General features: G+C 47.7%; 1 protein-coding gene and 1 long non-coding RNA gene across 2 annotated transcripts; both read right to left on the bottom strand.

Moving 5' to 3' along the window:
- Nucleotides 1-481: 481 nt before the first annotated feature.
- Nucleotides 482-2690, bottom strand: LOC105914555. The gene is made up of 3 exons (XR_001164293.2): nt 2378-2690; nt 1038-1109; nt 482-849 (listed from the first exon to the last, which is right to left on the bottom strand). It is a non-coding gene; the product is annotated as an uncharacterized LOC105914555 (long non-coding RNA).
- Nucleotides 2691-6330: 3640 nt separating this feature from the next.
- Nucleotides 6331-8495, bottom strand: LOC101785818 (aspartyl protease family protein 2). The gene has a single exon (XM_004952287.3). The coding sequence runs from the start codon at nt 8142-8144 to the stop codon at nt 6618-6620; it is 1527 nt and encodes a 508-aa protein (XP_004952344.1). The 5' UTR covers nt 8145-8495; the 3' UTR covers nt 6331-6617.
- Between the last annotated feature and the right edge of the window lie 8693 nt (nt 8496-17188).

The following is a 17188-nucleotide window of genomic DNA, read 5'->3' as shown; positions in this document are numbered from 1 at the left end:
GACGAGCCCCTGGACTGAGACCGATGAGGGCTCGGGCGGCTCCGCGTTGGCGGGCAACGACGACGTGTCCGGCGAGCTGCGCGACCGCGTGGAGCAGCTCGAGACCGAGGCAGGCAAGCCTCCGCTGTCACCATGGTGGCAGCGGCCCACCCGTTCGCCGGCGGCGGCCTCGCCCTCGCCTTCGCCCTCGAGGTGTATCTGGAGGTGCGGATGCTCGGGCGGGAGGCGGCGTCGCTGCGCCTGACGACGGCCGCTCGACCTGGCCGTGCAGCACGCGTGCGTGTGCGGCGTGGGCGGAGCTATCGTGCAGGACGCCGTCTTCGACGCGCCCGCCACGCTGCCTCCGCACCGCGCTGCTCCACAAGCTGCAGCGGAAATCAAAGAAAGATGGAAAGAAGGAAGGCAGGGGTATATTCATCTTTTTTCATAAAAGTTAACACTTTGACGGCAATGGCACACAGGGATGGGAAATTAGAATCAATGACACTGATCATAGAAGGGATATGTATAGCTTTCAATAGCATAGAAGGAATTTACACATCTTCCAAACCAGACCCCACATCTTTGAATTCTCACAAAGTACATATAGTTCGTACAAGTATTCGTGGTCAAAGTAAAACCATAGTGACGACATACATGGCCATGGCATAAACAAGCTGCAAAGTAACCAAAGGGCGAGTCCCTTTCAGCGCGTGACGGAGAATGTAAAACCAGGTGATGGCTGATGGGATCCTTAAGGCCTCGTTCGGTAGGAGTGGATTTTTTCCACAGCTGCTTTCATTCCAGGTCTGGATCGAGTGGATCCTGATCTGTCACTAAATCCTGGTGATCCGTCAATTTCTTGTTCGGCTGAACAAAGAATGAATCCATGTCATGTAGAGCATACGGAGTACCAAAGCACAACATATGGAGCATCAGGCAAACATACGGAGTACCAGAAACAGTAAGCCAGGACTACTGGAGTATGGTTTTGAAACACAACACCTCTCTCTAAATGGTAGCTGCAAGGACTCAAACCAGAAAGTAGAAGAAATTACATCTTAGACGACTGCAGATCACACCAGGCACGATAGGGACACCACACGCACGAGGTCCGGCCTCAACATCACCTGGATGCCCAAAAGCAAAAGGAAATTAAAGCAACAATTTACTGGAAGCATCAAGAAGCGACGATACTAGTAAGCAAGAAGATATGTAAAAGACATGAGATACAATTACAGCAAGTTGGGATAATTTTTTTTTTTTTTGAAACGAGCCAGCAGGAGAGCTGCTGCTATATTAAAAGAGAGGAAAAGCCCGACGGGCCGTATACAAACGTACTATACAAGCTGTACACTCGTATCCCCGAAACGGGGAGGCAGAACTCCGCTATGACAACTAGTACAAAACAGGACACTCAACCTAAGAGAAAGTCCCCCAAGTGTTTAGCTCCCGCAGCAACCCACATCACAGCTTGGTTCTTGATGCTGTCGGTTATCTGGGTAACTGTCTTGTGTTTGTGTTGGAAGACCCTCCGATTTCTCTCTAGCCAGATTTCCCAAAGAACGAGTATAATTAGGGTCCGCAACCCTTTCCCCCCGTTCCCCTCGGCCACCGCAACCCAAAGAACAAGTTGGGATAATGGCTTCATATCATCGTGAACTTATGATTGAGAACTACTACGGTATCAACCTGAGATGCAGAGCACTATGCATTTCAGCAATAAAGGTAGCGCGCACATTTTCTTTAGGTTCTGAACAAACTGATGGAATATCATCATATATAGTTCCCATTAATAAACATTACTAGGTCTACTGATTTTTGCATCAATAATCATCTGCACAGCAATGCAAAATGCAGAACTGTACTATGTGTATTCTGAAATCCATCAAAAACTCAAGCTGAGAACAAATGCAGTCTACATCTGCTAGTGTTAAACAACCAGCATTATGCACAGATGAGAATCAGAGATCACACAGTAAAATAAAAAAAAAAGCGCAAGGGGAGACTCCAACTACTTCCAGAAGAACTACAAGAACTTCCAAACTTACTGCACGGCGGGCCAGTACTACCCCAGTTGCTGCTGCCGAGTGTCTAGGGACCCAAATCTAGCGCAAGAATTCACCACCACCCCACATAACTGAAATCTAGCGCAAGAAATTGCAGTAGACTGCTAGAATCTATAAAATCTGAGAAGGGATCGATTGGATTCAGCGGATTTCTTCTAGGGTTAGAAAGGGAGAGGAATTGATTGGATTCAGCGGATTTGTTTGACCATATATATAGCAAACCAGATCGAAAAAACGCACCTAGCCAGCGTGCTCTACCTCACCGGCAACAGCGGCAACTACACCAAGAACCGGCCGGGAGAGGGAAAGGAAGAGAGGGCGGTGCTTACCGGTGAGAAGACGGCGGAGAGGATCGCCGTCGGGGTGCGCCGCGCCGCCATGCCATCACCTCGTGCCGGCACCTCGTCGCCTCGCGCGCCGCCAGCTCTCCCCCGCGCCGCTAGCTCTTCCCGCGCTGTGGAGTCGTGAAGGATTCGATCCAGAGGGGAGGGGGTGGGGTTTCAATCCGGGCCAGAAAGTTTCCGAGTGGGGGAAGGTCAAACCGGGCCGGACCGAAACAAACAATACTTCCAAAGCATGCCTGATTTCGAAACGGACCGCTTCAAACTACCTAGAATAAGCCCCGGAACGCCCGTTCCGAGGAAACCGAACGGGCCCTAAATAGTCGAGCACGGAGCATCCCTAGCATTAGCAATTAGCAAACGTTCTCGCACCCCTGATCATGTGGCGCCCACGTCCTCCTCCGCGGTGTCCACGAGATCCTTTGAGCAGGGTGCCCACCAACTCGGCTCGAACAGGGTGCAGAAATCGGCTTTACACAGCCGTGACTCCTTGGGGAAGCTGCCACATAAAAAACGCAATTCTTTCAGCATGGTTGAATGGTTCCAAGCTGAAAGTTGCTCACCGACTCACATCACGAACAGGAGTACGCGCTGGGATGGAAACTGGAAAGTGCGCCAAAGGGACGATCCGAACATCAAGGCTTATTTTGACTCGCTTAACAGCCTTACAGCGGCTTCCGTTTCCCCTGCTCCGAAGCAATGGAGATTACCCCCAAGAATCCAAAATCATCTCCTCCCGATTCGTCCCTAAAGTCTTTCTTTGCGTACAAGTGGTTGCTACTTATCCAGAGGCGGGCAGAGAGTCCTCAATCCGGAGGATGCGGGCCGGCCAAAAGTCCACATGCGCATGCCCTCGCGCGTTTCCGAGAGTCAAAGGCGGCACCGTACGGCGGATGGATTCCCGGCCCGGCCCTACCGCCGGTTCTGAACGGCGACTTGTGTGGCATTCGTGCTTGTCTGAGGTTGGCGTGGCTTGCGGAACGGCGAGGGGCCAGTGGTAGAAGGAGATGGCCATGGCACCAAACAATAAACTTCTAGGAGTACCTGTGTAGGATAAACTTTGTAGGAATGCCGGCAAGTGAAATTTGTTTGGTTTGGTCACGAATCTGGATGGATCTTTTTGGCATCGTGCTGACACAACCGACAACAGCCGTCTGATTGATTGTTACACGCGCGCTCCCCAGTGACTAGAGGACACGCACGAGGCAGCTTGGGAATGTGCGAATGGTTGCCTACTCGCGCGTACGGAGTAGGCATCTCGCTTCAGGCGAATCGTATCGTAGCGTCGGTCGGCGTGGGAATAGGTTGGTAGAATCAACGACCGTCCGGCAGCGTTCCTCGACAAGAGAGAGCTAAGCCGGAGTAGCAGGCGGTGCGTGTGCACGCGTGCGTACGTGGGCGCCGCGAGAGACCCGTTCGCCGTCTTTTACCAATTGATCGCTCGTCTACTAGTATTTTTTTTTCAATTTCCTCCTGTACGGACGGTGAATGTTCTTGACAAGAACATGCTGTACAGTTGTAGGTATCCTACGGACTGCCGCGTTCGCTAGGATTTGTTCTTACTGCCTGTACTGTACTAGTAGTAGTTCTTAACTGACGACTGTGAACTTACCAAACTGACCGACGAAGTCTCGTCCTGCAACTTTTACGAAATGGTTACGGTCGAGTTCGCGTAATCACACGTTTGAGGAGAATTCCGAGTCGAGCTCTGTGGAAAATTCGTGGAACCAGGCACACACAGATGCGCTTCCCAGCAGGTGCCGGCAATGACGCAATCTCACGCCATGTTACCCACTACTAGCACTCTAGCAGGAGTATTCAACACGCGGGAGCCGTGTTCGCCTGGCTTGACTCTTCCCAGCGTGTGCCACGGAAGATTGTACGCACTATAGGCCACTGATGAGGCAGCTTCACACATGTTTCATTCAGAGGATCCGTACGTGCAGTGGAACCAGCAAGGATCGCACGAATCACCCTTTGGGCTTTGGTTGAGGCCTGACCGCCTGAGGGAGGGTAACGTCGGTTTGAAGGTTAAACATGCCCTTGTTCAACATCAAGAAAAAGACTGAACTTGTGCTCCTATAATCACGATGGCACAAGAACTCACGATAGGACTTGTACGATTTTCCACGTATAGGGAAAATGCTCTAACATACTCCCTCTGTCTCAAAAAGAATACAACTCCTGCTTCTTAAGGAGTCAAACAATTCCAATTTTAACCAAATTTATAAAAAATATTAACATTCACATCTTCAAATAAATTTAATATGAAAATATATACATGATTAATCTATTGATATTTATTTTGTTCCAGTACTATAAATTTAGTTAAATTTAAAATTATTTGACTTCTCATAGAGAGAGAATTGCATTCTTTTTGACCCGGAGTACCTCTCGTCCAAATATCTCTCTCCTTTTCCCCGTTCATCCAGAGTCCATAGAAAAAAAGTCAACTCTAGCTTCCACGTCAGCTTCCTCGTTTCAGTACTAAGGGGGGAAAGCAGAGCAGGATGACGCGATTAGTTCCGTGACACTCGTGTGACGCGATGATATTCATTCACGGCATCACTCCTTTCTGCCACCTCCCCCTCCCCCCTTGCCTCGCAATAAATTCGGCCAGCCAGCCATCCATCCATCCATGATCCATCCCCGGCCGCTGGACCTGCACTGCGCACCGCCGGCACCGGCGGTGCACGCCCATCCAATCCGATCCGGGAAGGACGGACAGCGCGGCACCTCTGCTGCTTTCCCTTCTCCTCTCCACCACGTAATTAACGCCAGCTCATGCAGTAGGGGGGGCGGAGCGCTTCTCCCAGGTCCCAGCCCAGGTCACCGCGGCTGCGATCTCCATCTGACGGACCTGCTGATCTGATCTCGCCGAGCAACGGAGCAAGGGGAAAACGACCGGGAGCTGCCTGCGCACGGTCTCCACCAGGACGGGGACGGGAGGGAAGGGGGGAAGCTGACAAGAGCTAGCGCTGACGCGGCAGACCAACCCAACGTCCCAACCAACCCCCACGCCCGTCGCCCGCGCCCCTACGAATTGACAAACCCCGTGGACGCAGAGCGGCGGTCAGGTGGTCTTTTTACTGTGCCAGGACTCGCTTTCCAACTTCCAAGGCCGCCCTGGCATTTCTGATTAGAGAAGTTTTTGTTGTTGGGCGTCAGAAACACGGTACAGAGAATATCTTGGCCCTTGTTTACTTGGTGAATTTGGGAGGTGCCAAATTACTGTAGCAACACTGTAGCGTTTCGTTTGTATTTGTGAATTATTGTCCAAATATTGACTAATTAGGCTCAAAAGATTCGTCTCGCAAAGTACAACAAAACTGTGCAATTAGTTTTTGATTTCGTCTACATTTAGTACTCCATACATGTACCGCAAGTTTGATGTGATGAGGAATCTTCTTTTTGCATAGTGCTAAAGTTGGAAGTTTTGTGGGAAGTGAACAAGGGCTTGGTAGCAGTCACAGCGTTCGTTGTTGGAAATTTCTAATGATCGTTGAACAGTCAGGTCCTACTTGCCTGGTTTTGGACAACTAAAATCACTGTGCTAGCACTATAGCATACTGTAGCATTTCGTTTGTATTTGTGAATTATTGTCCAAATATTGACTAATTAGGCTCAAAAGATTCGTCTCGCAAAGTACAACCAAACTGTGCAATTAATTTTTGATTTCGTCTACATTCAGTACTCCATACATATACCGTAAGTTTGATGTGATGGGGAATCTTCTTTTTGCATAGTACCAAATTTGAAATTTTAGGGTAACTAAAGGTCTCGGTCGCCCTGGACAGAGATACAGTAGTAGTATACTTGCTACAGAATCTCAATCATTCTGCTGCGTCGATTGAACGTCCGAAGAAAAAAAACTGAATGAAAAGAAAAGGGCTTCTGATTTGATTTCTGTATAAAATATCTGCTCCGAAAGGGAAATCCACTGACTGAAAAGAATCCATTGTGTAAATCATGCAAAATTCTTTAGATAACTGTGTACAGACGAAACAAATGGTAAAAACCACTAGGCTGTTCCTACTTAGTTCCCAATCTCTGCTTGGAGATTGAGTACTTTGTTTTTTTTAACTAGCTTTGTGTACTCGCTACCATCATTTCCAACCCAAAATTTCTACACCCAATTAGCCTCCCAATCAGCTATTACTACATATTGTTGAACATAATCAATCAAACTGAGGAGTGGCCTCGCCGTCGCCGTCACCGTCGCCGGCGGCTACACCTCGGCGCACCGCCGCGGCGCGAACCCCAGCCGGTTCCCCTTCAGGTCGTACACCAGGTGGAAGTTCTGCTGCTGGAAGTTGCCGATGATGGACATGCCGGAGCGCGGGGTGCCCAGCACCGCCAGGCACATGACGTCGTCGTCCAGCCGGATGAAGTAGTTCTCCGCCGGGAAGTCCCACACGGCGCCGTCGGCGAACGCCAGCGTCAGCTCCGGCACCTCCGGCCGCTCCACGCCGGACACGTTGTAGCACGGGTTCAGCACCGGGAAGTCCCGGATCAGCGGGTACGACCTGCCCATGCGCTCCATGAACGCCCGCCGGATCACCTGGTACGTCGGCTCGGCAAAGTAGCTCAACGTCGTGCCGGAGTCGATAATCGTGCCGCCGGACCCGTCCTTGGACACGCCCCACGTGTCCGAGCTGATGTTGAGGAGCTCGCCGCCGACGAGCACGCCCTTGAGCTGCACGTAGTAGAACGTGTCCGCCGGCGAGGAGGCCGGCGCGAACGCCGTGTAGTTCAGCCGCGGGTGCGCCAGCAGCAGCGCGTCGTCGTCGCCGAACACCACCTTGCTGGCGACGTCACTGCCGTGGTCAACGAGGCAGTAGGAGAAAGTGTGGCCGTACACGGCGCGGAGCTGGGACGCGAAGGAGAGCGGGCCCCGGCCGAGCCCGAGCAGCCCCGCCGCGCCGTGGAAGAGGCCGCGGTTCCGGTGCCCGCACCCGAACACCACGCCGTCGACGCGCCGGGACGCGCCGGGGGCCGTGAGGTTGACGGTGAAGGACTCGAGGGCCAGGTCGCCGGTGGTGTTGGACTGGTCGCCGTACCAGTAGTAGTAGGGGCAGGGGTCCTCGCCGGGGCGGTGGCACGCTCTCGGCGCCTCCGGCGGCGCCACGAGGCCGCATCGCTGGTCGCCGCAGGTCACGTTGCGGTAGGAGGAGGACGCCGCGGGGTCGAACACCGGCCCGCGCTGCTCGAAGCAGTCCAGGCACGGCGCGCACTGCAGCCAGTTGAGGTCGCTGCCGGTGTCCATGATCATCTGGAACCGCCGCGGCGGCGTGCCGACGTACACGTCCATCAGGTACTCGCCGGACCCGACCGCCACGCCGGACTCCACCGTCGCCACCAGCCGCTCCGACAGCGCGCGCCGCGGGGAATACGCCCGCTCGCCGCCGGCCCGTGCCGCCGCCCTCCGGTGCATCGTCTCGATGCGGACCGCGTCCTTCTGGGCCGAATCCAAGAACGAGTCTTTCCGCGTCCAGCCCGCCGCCGCGGCGCGACGGGTCATCTGCAGCTTCAGCGATGGGGATAGGCTCGCCGGCTGCGTCTGCTCATCCCTCGCCTCCTCGGCTACCACCAGCTTGCCGTCGCAGCCGGTGTCGCTGACGGCGGTGTTGAACGGCGGGAACTCGATGCCAAACAGGGGCGAAGAAGAGTTGAGCTTGGCGATGCCAGCTGACGCCACCAACGGCGAGAGGAGGACCAAGAACAGGAGCAACGAGCTCTCCACGGGCTGCGCCATGGCTGCGGTGGGCGGATGGGCTAGTCCTTCATGGAACAGCAGGCGGCGGCTGCGGTGGTGGTGAGAGGGGGAAGCGGAGGAGGTTGGTGGTGGTGGAGTTTGGGGTAATATAAAGAAAACAACGCGGGTTGGGAGGTGAAGACGAATTGGGAGGAGAAAGGGGGAAGGAGGTGCGCGGGTTTTGAACACGGCGAGGAGGCGAGGCGGGGTTGGAATCGGCGAATGTTGGGGACGGTGGCCGTGGAAAAACGCGGTTTTGTCCACCGGGAAGACGACCAGAGATGCCCAACGAACGAGAACCCCTTCCCCAAGTAGTATATTGTTTCTGCTTTTCCTCAGCGAGGGTTTCTTTTTTTTTTTGTTGCAAGTATGCAAATGCATAAACTTGTAATTTCTGAAAGTAAAAAAATCCTTAAATTTTGTTTTCTTTATTGATTTGTATATATGTGTAAGCACTAAAGTTATTTACTCAGGGCAAAATGGTTTGGTAATTTCAAATTTGAGTCTTCTGCATCGCGTTGGAACGTGTAACTGTGATTTTTTGTATGCAGCATACATCTATTCATGGTCGGATACCACAAACCAAACATTCTTTTTTAAAAAAATTATTAATTTTCTTACTAATATTTTTGCATGACAGTACAATCCGCGGTTCCTCTCGAGGAAGGGAACTATGCAAGCGATGCGATCAGTAAAAAAAGATCTATTGACAACATAATTTTTCAATGTCCCGTTGTGATAAACCACATAACTTTTGTATGGTCGAGGGTGGTGCCATGTGATTGTAGCGAGTCCTTTGAATCAAGTGGGGTTAAGAGGAATTTTTTTATTTCAACCTTTTTAATCTAAAATTTTAAAAATAGTCTAGGTCAAATTAAAATTACAAGAAGTAGCTCTTTTGGTCGTGCCACGTAGCTTGGCGTGACTAATAATTGAGTTGCGCCAAAGCATGTGGCGTGACCAACCCACCAAGCTGGCGCGGCGCGCGGGATGGCTAGGCTGGCTGCTAAGGTGGCTAGCTGAGTCGCGCCACATGCTTTGGCGCCACTTAGTCGCGCCAGGCATCGTGGCGCGACTCAATGCATTGCACACTAGGTCCGCTGGCCCCTTTCTTTCTTCCTCCCCACTTCTCCCATCCCCTCTAAGCCCTAACCCGAGCTCTCTCCCTCCCATGGCGCCGCCCCCACTCCTCCCCCTCTAGATCCACTCCATCCCTCACCCGATTCGAAGGGGAAACGAAGGGAAATTGCTCTAGGAGGGTAACTCCTCCACTCTAGCCAATTAGTTTATCTCGATTCCGTCATTTTAGTTTGATTTGAGGTGGTTAGATTTTGTGTATGATTTGAGTTGCGAAGGTGGATTGAGTACGAATCGGCTATGATTAGGTGTGTTGTATCGTGCAAGTGGTCGATGGTAACCCCTTCCTATCATGTAGTTTCTGTTGCATGGTAGGATTTCGAAGTGTTAATTGTGGGTAAATTATTTTTTGAAAATTCTTCAATAATGCTTTCAAGATATAGTTTTGTATATATTTGGTAATGTAGAAGTTGTAAGGAAATAGGTGAAGGTCCATGTAATCAATTTAATTTGGTGGTTGTGTGTAGATGGATTGTTTAATTTATTTTTTCTCGGGTGGCACGGTTGATGATAATGGAGAGTTTGCTAGAATGAGGCAACAAGTAGCAAGATTTAATAGTCCTCCAACATTTTATGATATAATAGGTCGGGTTAATTTTTTGTTCAAAGTTGGAAATGAGGAAAAGGATTTAAGGATTCATGGAAGGTTTGATGCCGGTGATAAAAGATCTCACTATGTGTTGATTCCTCTTGCATGTGATGATGATTGGTTATTTTACAAAGAGTTGGTGAAAGGTTCTCAAGTTGCTTGTGCCGAGCTAGTTGTTGATGTTTGTCCTCGGTGTATGTCTCCACATAGTGATGAGCCCATTCAACACTTAACTTAGGAAGATGTGTTAACGGCCAATGAGGTTGATGAGAAAGAGAATGATGAAGAGGGTGGTGATGATTGTTCTCATGGTTCAGATGGTAGTGGTGATGAAGGTGACTTTGATACATGTAGAGTAAATAATGATTTTGATGTTGCCGACTTGAAGGATGATAAGGATGAGGATGATATATCCGTGGGCTCTGAAGAAAAACAAAGTGGTGGTGAAGATGATATTGGAAGTGGTGGTGAAGAACAAGTCTCATTTGTTGATGAAGCAAGACCATCAGTTAATGAAAGGGTGACAGAATCAACTCCTGTGGTGCAATCAATTTCAACTCCAATGACGCAACCAACACCTGTGGTGCAATCCATTCCAACTCTAATGACCCAACCAACACCTATGGTGCGAAGTAGCCTTATACTTGAACCAAGTTCGGTGGGCCAAGCAACTTCATTATTTAATGAGAGGGTGGATGAGGCATTAAGAGGATCGGTACATACTCTTTCAGGAATTTGGTTCCCGCAATTCACTCCGACTGAGTTGAGACAGTTGGAAGTTGTACATGTACATGTCCTGAAGTTTCCATATTCCATTAGGTTTCAAGGAAGGCTTATTGTTATTCATGGTTACGTCTTACTGAAGTTGAACCCTACAATGGTGAGTAGTTTATAGAGAAGGGAATGAGATTCGACAGCATGGAGGAGTTGAAGTTTTTCTTAACGGGTTACTCGGTGCGGCACCATAGGCCATATGATGTAGTTCATTCATCTGCCAAAATGAGATACATGATTCATTGCCAATATTTTTGTGACTGGAAGGTGTGGGCGCGTCCACTACCTGATGATAGATAGAAATGGAGGATCACTAGAGTTATTCAACCTCATACATGTGGGACATCCGAGGTCGCACAAGAGCATTCTCAGCGCACGGCTCGTTACATTGCAAGACGGATCGCTGCACTTGTTCATGCTGATCCCGATGTTTCTATAGCCGTGGTAATTGAAACCATCAAAGGATTCACAAATTACGTGGTAAAGTATGGAAAGGTCTGGAGGGTTAAGCAACATGCTATAGTCATGTTGTGGGGTGATTGGAAGGATGCTTATGGTAGGGTGCCAAGAATTTTACAAGCGATAGCATACTACAACCCGGGTACAAAGTGGTGCACTCACACAATGGGTAAAGAGGAGCTACACAATGGTGTCATGAAGCCTATTTTGGAGCGGGTGTATTGGTGCTTCCGCCAATGTGTAGAGGCATTCAAGTATTGCAAGCCATTGATAAGCGTTGATGGCACATTTCTAACTAGAAAGTATAGGGGTGTTTTGTTGATCGTCACTGGTATGGATGCTGAGGACCGATTGATCCCCCTTGCATTTTCCTTGGTTGAGGGTGAGAATAACGACAGCTGGTCATGGTTCTTGCATTTGGTCCGTCGGGATGTTGGTCGTGATAGGAAAGTATGCATAATATTAGACCGCCACCAAGGATGCGGAGTGTACGGCTCCTTCATCTGACGACGCTGGCCTGGGTTGGTGGGGAGGATGTTGACGCTGCTGACCTTTGTGCGATCTCGTCCCTTTACCCGCCTCTTGGTTGGTGGACTTCCTTCTATTGGGTCAAGGAGCCTTGTAGTTGAGAGGGGCCAATCTCCACTTGGCCGTACATCGGGTCATCGTCCTCATAGTTCGTAGTGTCATCAGAATCTTTGGCACTCTCAGCTTGAGGTACCGTTGAGGGGAACTAATAATGAGCGCTGATCCACAACGACGTCTTCCTCCTAAATAGGCAACCATGGAAAAATTAAATGTTGCCAACATGAATATGTCAACGTAATCCAAAACTATTATGTATGCCCTCACACTTGTAGATGTTCCTGTCATAGTGCTTGTCCGACTTGTGCTCCTTGCCATGCTTGAGGACGCACAATGCCTCAATCTTGAAGATCCACCCTCATCAATGGGAGGTGCCGGTGCCGCCAAGCAATTCATCTTGAAGGTCATTTTTCTACATCCCCGTTTAAGCCTCTGCACCCATCAAAAATTCCAAAACAATTCCTCAACATACAACCACCTTCAACATAGTAACACAAGTGATAAGAAAAAAAATGAACCTATAAGAACCCGCAAAGCACACTAGCCTCCTCCGGCGATCCTATTGGAACACTCAAAGCTTGTCCGACCTCATTAGATAACCTTCCAAGTTGTTGGTCCTGTAGAGTTGGGAACAAAAGGATTGCTCGAAGTAATTGAATTATATTATGATTCAAAGAAACAAAAGGAATTGAACCAAAGATTCTTGGCATATGAACTTACAATGTAATCCTCGAAAGGACCGCACTCCAGCTGCCTACCAGTTCTTGTGACTTCATCGTACTCTGGAAAAACATCTTTGGGATCCGAAGGTTGGTCCTCGATGTTCTTACTATCCATTGCAACCTTGAGCTTTAGGCGTGTGTTTTGTTTGAGCCAGTCCAAATATTCATTGAACGGACCATCACGGTGAATAGCACCGCCATGGACCAGGTTGTTTGCTCTTAAATTCCATGTGCTGATTGCGTGAATGTGATTCTCCTCCCAATCTTGGCACCCGTTGGCTTGCGAAGATTGATTCTACATTTAATTATTAAAAAACAAGGTTAGATGGTCATAAATAATCAATTTCATGGGGAGTTAAGATGAAAAAAAATGTATAGATGCAGTTCTTGGCCTGTGTTATTATACTCTGGAGGGCAAGTTTGAAGATTTCCAAACTGCCACATCAGCCTATTTGGAAAACGCTACTCGACGATGTAGAAGCGAATTAGGGGGCAAACAGGACGTCAATACTCTGCGTCCATCTTGCACATGGGATTAAGCTTCATCTCCTCAAGCTCACTCCTACTATAAGGCTTCCAAGTTACCTACATTTGCAATTTCACCTCTCTAAGCAATTGTTCTTTCCTAGAAACACTCTATGGCATAGAAGGTAGTTGTGAAAAGATGTTACATTTATATGGCTACTTCTAAGGCAGTCAGTGGCATTGCTGTAGTCAATGTAGCGCCGTCCTGGGTTGCCATGGATGATAAAAATGTTGTTCCAAAGGAAACCAACAATAGCCTAGGAGTCATCACCGTCCTCTGGCAAATCCTACAACACATTAGCAAATTGAATATTACTAAAATAACATATGCCTGCAAAAAGTTACACAAAGGACCAAAGTGCATACCCCATAGGCGTGGCGTTCCGACCGGCCTATTGGAAGGCACTCCCACATTCACATCTGGAGAAGGTAAGCACAACTACCAAGATTAGCATTATTTCCGAACCTCTTGCATGCATCACACATCTGACGATACAACCATGCAAGAGTCGTAGTCCCCCAGCTATAAGTGTGAATGTTCTCCCACTCTTGCATAATAATTGGTAGCCACATCCAAGAAATGGTGTTCCCACTAGAATCGGGAAATAGGAATCCAGACACCATATGCCACAACCATGCATGGGTGTACCTAGCAACAACTCCCTCCTGAGCATTTGCGGGTGGGCGATGACCAAAGTGCTAGAACAACCAAGTTGAACTCACTCCTATAGTTTTCCTATCCTTCACGTCTTGAGGGGGATCTTCAGGCCAGACTCCTAGCAACAATTCCACTATGTCCCTCCATCCAACTGGATTAATGTTCCCAGTCACCGCTTGCCCGTCTACACGTAGCCCAAATAACATGGCTACGTCCTCAAGTGTGATTGTCATCTCACCGAACGGAAGGTGGAATGAGTGTGTCTCCGGCCTCCACTAGTCCACTAGCACTGTCAAGGCAGCATAATCCATCTCTGGCAGCCCCACCTTCACTAATGTTGCAAGCGGTAGAAACCCAGCCTATCGAAGGTACGGGGCGTATCTTTCATCCCACTCAAGAGGACTGTGAGTGCGGGGATGTAGAGGCTTCAAAACCTAAAACAAATAATTTTTATAATAGGTTGTCAACACGTCCTTAATGCCCATCCTCCATGACAAGATAAAATTAGAAATTCACATACCTCTATACACTCTTCAAGGATCCTCTCGTGGTGGTTCTCATCATAGAACATCTCAAGGAGGGGGTACCGCGGATGGTGTGCCATTTTCCTAAATTAAATATTAAAAACTATTTTAGCAATGTAATGCAAATCATCAATCATATGGCATGTGCTATAACGTAATGAAGGATCAATGTTGCACTTTAGTATTACCAAAGATAATAAGCATAAGTTTAATATGAAAACATATATAATAATCAATAATCAATTCTAATATTCTATATCTTCATCGACAAATAAACACTTCCATTCTTAACTTGTACATTAACCTGAACAAAAATCAACCATGCCATGTACTTGAATTCCCAATGCTACATTTCCTTTATTTGTGCTAGAATTTAACATCTAAATGTACACCACCAAAACTTGTAGCATTTCTATTACTTGAATACATTCACAATGCCACATTTCATTTATTCATTCTAAATTTTAACATCAACATCAACACCACCAAATACTAAACTTGTACATTTCCATGAACAACAATTCACCATTTCTTATACTTGAATACATTCACAATGCTACATTTCTTATACTTGAATACATTCACAATGCTACATTTCATTTATTGATACTAAAATTTAACATCAACATCTACACCACCAAATGCCATCGAAATTCAAACATGCAGTACAAACTACATGATAGACAAGCGTTACAATCAACCAATGCATCAATACAAGGCATCCAACGGTGCCCGATTCGTACTCAATCCTCCATTCAAACCCAAAACTTAACCAAACCCTAGCCGCTGCAAATCCTACAAAAACCACCAAATCGACAAAAACTACTCGGTTAAAGTGGAGGAGGTACCTTCAAGGATTGATTTCCACCCGTTTCCCACTTGAATCCGGTAGGGGGTGAACCGGATCTAGAGGGGGAGTGGGAGGGGCAGCGCCATGGGAGAGGGGTCTGAGCTCGGATTGGGTAAAGGGGAAGAGAGGAAGTGAGGAGGGAGAAAGAAAGGGGCCGACGGGCCAGGTAGTATGTGCTGAGTCTTTCCACGCTTCCTAGCGCGACTCAGTTACGCCAGAGCATGTGGCGCGACTCAGCTTGCTAGCTCAGCTGCTGGCTCGGCCACCCCGCGCGCATCGCGCTAGCGTGGAGGGCTAGTCGCGCCACATGCACTGGCGTGACTCAGTTATTAGTCATGCCAGGCAGTGTGGCGCGACCAAAAGAGCTACTTCTTAGGATATTAGTTTGGCCAAGGCTATTTTTAAAATTTGAGATTAAAAAGGTTAAAATAAAAAATCGGTTAAGAGGGGGGAAACGGTGAAAATGGTGCCAAATTCTTGTTTTTTTCCTATGTATATGTACTTTGTGCGCTATGCAAGACTAGGAATGAAATTGGTGTTTGAGAAAAAGGCTAATGACCTTGCCTCTAGGACCGCTGCTAATCTGAAGAATGTCCATGAAATGAAAGAACACATGCATGAACAAGCTAGTTGATGGCGTCCCCCTCATCTGATGATGATGAAAAACGAAGAAGCGTTGCTGTTTCGACCGCTACAAATATTTGGTCTGATGGCTTACAAAACTGTAAGTCTCTTGCATTGAGGTGTTGGCTGAAGTTTTTGTCCTGCCCAACTCTATTTGAGTGTGTTGCTAATTTCTTCTTCATACTGCTTAGTAGTTGGGTTAGGTTTTGGAGTAAGTTTTGAGAGAGACTCTGCCCTAATGTTGCCGTTTTGAACATGTAAAACTGGTAAACCCCAGCTTGGTACTAGTTTGTTAAGGTTTCTATAAAGCGAACCATAAGGGTCTTTGGTCTAAAAGCCGTTTAGTTGACGTCATATTAGAAAACAAAGATACACCCTGCACTCAGATTTTATTTATACCCAAATCTACATTAATATTTACTTTACAGGACTAAAGAATTTACACATGGTCTCAACTCTCACGTAATCTTTAGACTTCACTTTACAAGTTTTGCATGACCAATAGGATATATAATATTTTAACTAAACAGGGTCACTTTCTACCGTGTAGATCTATGCGTCTTTTTCATGCGGCGTGTTAGAGAAATACTACTGTAGATAGAAGACTCTGGAACTATCTATTTTAGTTTTACAAATAGAAGAAATCATTGTGAGCAAAAAAAAATGGTACTACCATCTACGACTATCGGAAGTAAATCGAGCAGTATCATGAGTAGTTTGGCTTTGGGTGGTGTTGCTTCACAGCTTTACTTATTTTGCTACTTTGAAAATGCATAAGGATTACTTGAAAGCATCAAATTAGTATCTATATTCTGGGGACATGGGTAATAATCAAATTAAACCTTACTAGTAGAAAGTAGCTAAGTTCACATGAGTAAAAAAATATCCGCAACATTCGTTTAAAAAAAAATCCACAACACAGTGTGGCAAAAAACCACACGCTATCAACAGAGTAAGCAATGAGATTAAGCACGTAATAAGTAGGTGCAAGTTTTTGTAGCTTTATTGGATGCTTTAGCAAGGCGGCAAGGCCTGATGGACCCTGATGAAAACCTGATGCATGCTAGGAGCGCAGACCACACACACAACTAGGCTTTTGGTGTGCTTTCAGCTTAGGCTATGGGTGTCCAACCAAACCATGCTCTGCCAAACTAATGCGGCAATCAAGCGGGACAAGAGGGCCTGGCATTTTTCTAATGGACGACCCATCACTTTTCCCTGCTGTTTCGTGGAAAATTACAAGTCTCTCCGTGGTCGTTGCTCCCGACTTCCGGCGTGACGTCACCGCGAGAGCACTCGCTTCAAGTCATCCATCTTCAGAGATTAATCTCCGGTTCCAACAATAAAGAAAAAAATCAGATTATCTCTCCGGTTTGATCCCCTGTAATTTTAAATGCCGAATTGAACGACCACGTGCATTTCAAATATGACGCTAAAAATTCTTTTTCAGGTTACCTACAAGGAGAGCCGTGGTAACATATATTTACAATAAAGAAAAAAAATCAGATTATCTCTCCGGTTTGATCCCCTATAATTTTAAATGCCGAATTGAACGACCACGTGCATTTCAAATATGACGCTGAAAATTCTTTTTCAG

The sequence above is a fragment of the Setaria italica genome, chromosome I, assembly GCF_000263155.2.
Source record: "Setaria italica strain Yugu1 chromosome I, Setaria_italica_v2.0, whole genome shotgun sequence".
NCBI classification, from domain to species: Eukaryota; Viridiplantae; Streptophyta; class Magnoliopsida; order Poales; family Poaceae; genus Setaria; species Setaria italica.
This window is presented reverse-complemented; position numbering and strand designations above follow the sequence as displayed.